Raw genomic sequence first — 3,946 nt, forward strand, 5'->3', positions numbered from 1 at the left:
ACCCTCTGCTGCTAATGGGCTCAGGAGGTTGCTGATGCCAAGGCACAGGGCTGGGTAAGTGCCTGTTCCAAAGCACAGGGCTCACAGCAGCTAACAGCTCACTGAACAGACTCCCTGAAGCTCCCAGCCCAGCAGTGCTTCTTGCAGCACAGACACACTTGCAGCGCATCTACGCCTCATTTAAAATTCTAAAGTACTAACAAAACGTATCAGCTAGTGATGAAAAATAGAACACCTCTACTTCTACTCTAAAGGCTCTGAATCAGCTCTGGGGAGGATCACAGCAGCCAGCACCTTCAGAAGAATTAGATCTTTGAATCAGGTTTCAATACTTGCCTTTGCCTACCTTTGCTTCCTGCCGAATAAAGGACAAAAATCTGCCTTTACCTCAGCCTCTGGGTCCAGGCTAATGGTCTCCATGTCCACTGGGGTCTCTGCTTCTCCTGCACGAGAGGCAAACACATTACCAGCTCCTGTACCACACAGCCAAAGGCAGAGCAACAGCCTCATCCAGAGAGCAAACGCTCCTCAGGAGGAGAAACACATGAGAGGCACAGCTCACACATTCTGCTTCATTAAAGCCACGAGAGTTCCAGGAAAATCTTTCTTTACAGCAGGATTTCATGCTCAGATGTAAAAGACACAGAGATCAGCCCAACCTGCCTGTGTGGCTGCTGGAAACTGCAGGCTCAAGGGTGGGTAGGATGCCTTTCCTTGACACCTACCCCATCCTAAGTGTCTGTGCTCCTCTGACAACACAATAAAACCTTGCCAAGAAGGAATCCTAACTGCCTAGTGAGATGGCCAGGAATGACCAAGCATCTCAACAATCTCACCCTTTAGGTGTTTGTATTTTTTTTGTTAGCACTGCCACTTTTTTTTTTTAATTAGTGTTCACTTTATATGTTGTGAACACTTCTGCAATGATCTCCCTTCCTTTGTTTGGCTGAACTCCCTACTATGCCAGACAACACTGTTTATGCCACTGCATGAATTTCCTTGGGAAATGCTTTTACAGCTCTGGAAAACACCCCAGCATTTGCTGTGCTTCTACCACAGCACACGAGGGAGGGACATTTACTGGAGAATTCATGCTGAATAATTCATACCCATTCCCATTTGCTGGAGGTGGCCTGCTGGTTGCATCAATTGCTGAAGAAAAACAAAGTCTGATTCAGCTTTGCAAAATTGACATACAACACGATTTGCAAGATTTTTCTACTTCATGTGCAAAGCTTCTCTGAGTGCTACCAAAAACTCAAGCAACTTTAATTACAGTGACATCCCAAAGGCTTTGCACTAACTCCTGCATGTATGCAAGCTCATTCCCTTAACCCAGCAGCAGTGACTATTTTCACAGCCCAGAGTGGTTAAATCCCTGTAAAGGTCAAGTGCTCCTATTTAATGAGTGTTCTTCCTGCTAAAGCTTGGCTTTGTAAGCAGCAGTGCAGGCACAAACAGTACCAGCATCACCACTTTTAATGCCACCAACCAGCTCCAAGGGTTTGGTGGTGCACAGATCATCACTGACCTTCCTGTATCTGGGCTGTTGCTCTTGCCTGGACATTTAAACAGGAAAGAGACTCACTGAGCTGATTCACAGAAGTTAAGACTGAAAAAGCAATCCTCTTTTTTTCTTTTTTTTTTTTAAGCAGCACAAAATAGCAGGAAGCATAAATTATATTTTGGGAATGTAAAATGAGCTGGTAGTCTTGGGGATGTTGAACAGCAAGATAGAAATGCCACCAAAAATTGACAGATACACATGTGCCTGTCAGCAATGAGCAGTGAGCTCATTCTTATTATTTTTTCTTATTTTAGTTCCATATCAGGAGCTCTGCCCTTCAGCAAGGGAGTGGGATACCCCACCCTGCTGCTATCAAGGCTGGACCTCTCTGATCTGTTTCCTGGGTGCAAAGACTCTCAGAGAGAAGTGCTCCAAGCCAAACAAGCAGCCTTGCTGAATTTACAGCCCACAGGAGCAGTGCCCAGCTTTGGAACAACAGTTATTTGAGATATCACATGAAAAATCAAAATTATGCCCCTGGTATTGGGTGATACTGGCAGGAACTTAGTGTTCATGGTGAAGGAACTTGGTGAGTTTCAAGTCCTTTGAGACTTTGAAGTTGTCCAACAGTAAAGCCAACCATACACATGGTAAAGAAAAAAATCTTCAGCAAAAAATCCCATTCAGGCAAAAAAAAATATATTTGACTTTGTTTGGCTAGGAAGATTGAATATATTAATTTATAAACACTAGATTTAGGTAATGTGTTAAATACTCTGTTCTGAGGCTCCTCTTAATTTTGACATATGGCTTTGAGAGACCTCTCATGATAGCCAGTGTGGAAAACAGCACTCAAATCCAAAGCTGCAAAACCAAATCACACAGGACACACACTAAAATAAAAGAAATTTAAAACTGAACACACAGGCAGTGCTGTTGTGTACTGAAGTCAATTGCCACAAAGTCTATGCACTGTGTATTAAACATTCAGGAGCTTGAGGGAGATGTGTGTCTGATATCAGCTGTAAATCAGTATTGGTAGGAAAGTGTTAAAATACATTTTCTCTCAAGAGCACAAAAAAAAAAAAGAAAAAGAAAGAAGAGAAAAATGGTTCTAGCAAATTTACAGTCATTTTATTTATGAAGTGACTGGATATAAAAAACCTCTAAACTGACCCTCCTACAAGCACTTTACACCCAGGACTGCAATTTCCCTTGCAAATTGCTTCACTCCACACTTCTCAATGGAAAAAATCCCATCACTCTGGCAGTGAAGTTTGCTAAGTGAATTTCTGTGTAACCCATGCCTGCAAGCCACATGCCTTTGCAGAGGTGGAAAAAAACTCCACCATTGAGAAAACCCAAATTCCACAGTGGGAACAGTCATTACTGAGTTATGTAAGTTCACAGTACCACAAGCATTTCAATCAACAAAAAGCCTAGCTACACTCTTAAAGTGCATATGCATGAAGAATATTATAAATAGCTCAGTTATATGATTTCTAACCAGAGGCTCTATTCCTCAGAGAATTAGCTAAATGATGAATTTGAAATTTCAGCTGTTCAAGCTACTTAAGATCTTCTGTGAAAAAATGTGGAAAACTCATCATTTTCCTTTCAGCTGAGAAATTCAAAGCTGGCTGTGGAAAGTATCTTGAATGTTCAAAAATTATTCCTCTGCTTGGTTCCTGCCCTAGTTTTCTGAATGCTTGCAGTTTGGAAAATGTAACAATACAGTCATTCTATTAAACAGTACACAAATGTAATTCAGCAAACAAATCTGAATGTGCTTTTCTTGCTTTCACTAGAGTGAGAGCACATCACTTCTGTAATTCCTTTCATAGAATTCCCAGGGGAACAAAGTGCAAAGCACAACCTCCAACACACACAGCTAAATGATGGCAGCTGAGCAAACACTCAGGATTCCAGGCATGCAAAGGAAAGCTCTGTCTGATCTGCATGGTTCCATCAACTGCACAGTTTGCAGAGCCATGAAGAATGGAAGAGCATTTCTTTAGTAATATTTGGGGGGTTTAAATTATCAGCAACAAATTAGATCTACATAGAGTGCATTTAGTCATGAGAAGAGATTTAAAATTCTAGTAACAATCTATCAGTTTGAAAGATACTTTGGCAAATCCCAATGTGCAAGGTTAAGACAAGCAGGGATCCACTACAACAACTACAATTTCTTTCATTATGTCCCTTCCAGTATCTCAATAATAATAATAATAATAATAACAACAACAATATGGACATCTCTGTCAAAAGAATGATGCTACACTTCAGACTGCACCAAAAGCTCAGCTCAGATCACCACACAGGGTCTGCAGAAGTGGATCTGCTCTGACAAGCCCCATGCAAGCCACTGAAAACCCTCCCATCAAATATCCACAGGCTTTAAAGTCTGTCAGTATTTCTATCTCCCACACTCTAGTG

The 3,946-nt window shown here is 41.5% G+C and overlaps 1 protein-coding gene across 1 annotated transcript in view; it reads right to left on the bottom strand.

The window, feature by feature from the left end:
• The window catches only part of PPP1R7 (protein phosphatase 1 regulatory subunit 7), a 15,075-nt gene that overhangs the window by 10,209 nt on the left and 920 nt on the right, over positions 1-3,946 (bottom strand). The window contains exon 3 of the mRNA XM_005425065.2: positions 388-443. Coding sequence (XP_005425122.1) covers positions 388-443 — 56 coding nt within the window. The remainder of the gene's footprint in view (positions 1-387; positions 444-3,946) is intronic.

Source organism: Geospiza fortis, unplaced genomic scaffold (assembly GCF_000277835.1).
Source record: "Geospiza fortis unplaced genomic scaffold, GeoFor_1.0 scaffold118, whole genome shotgun sequence".
In the NCBI taxonomy this organism is placed as follows: Eukaryota; Metazoa; Chordata; class Aves; order Passeriformes; family Thraupidae; genus Geospiza; species Geospiza fortis.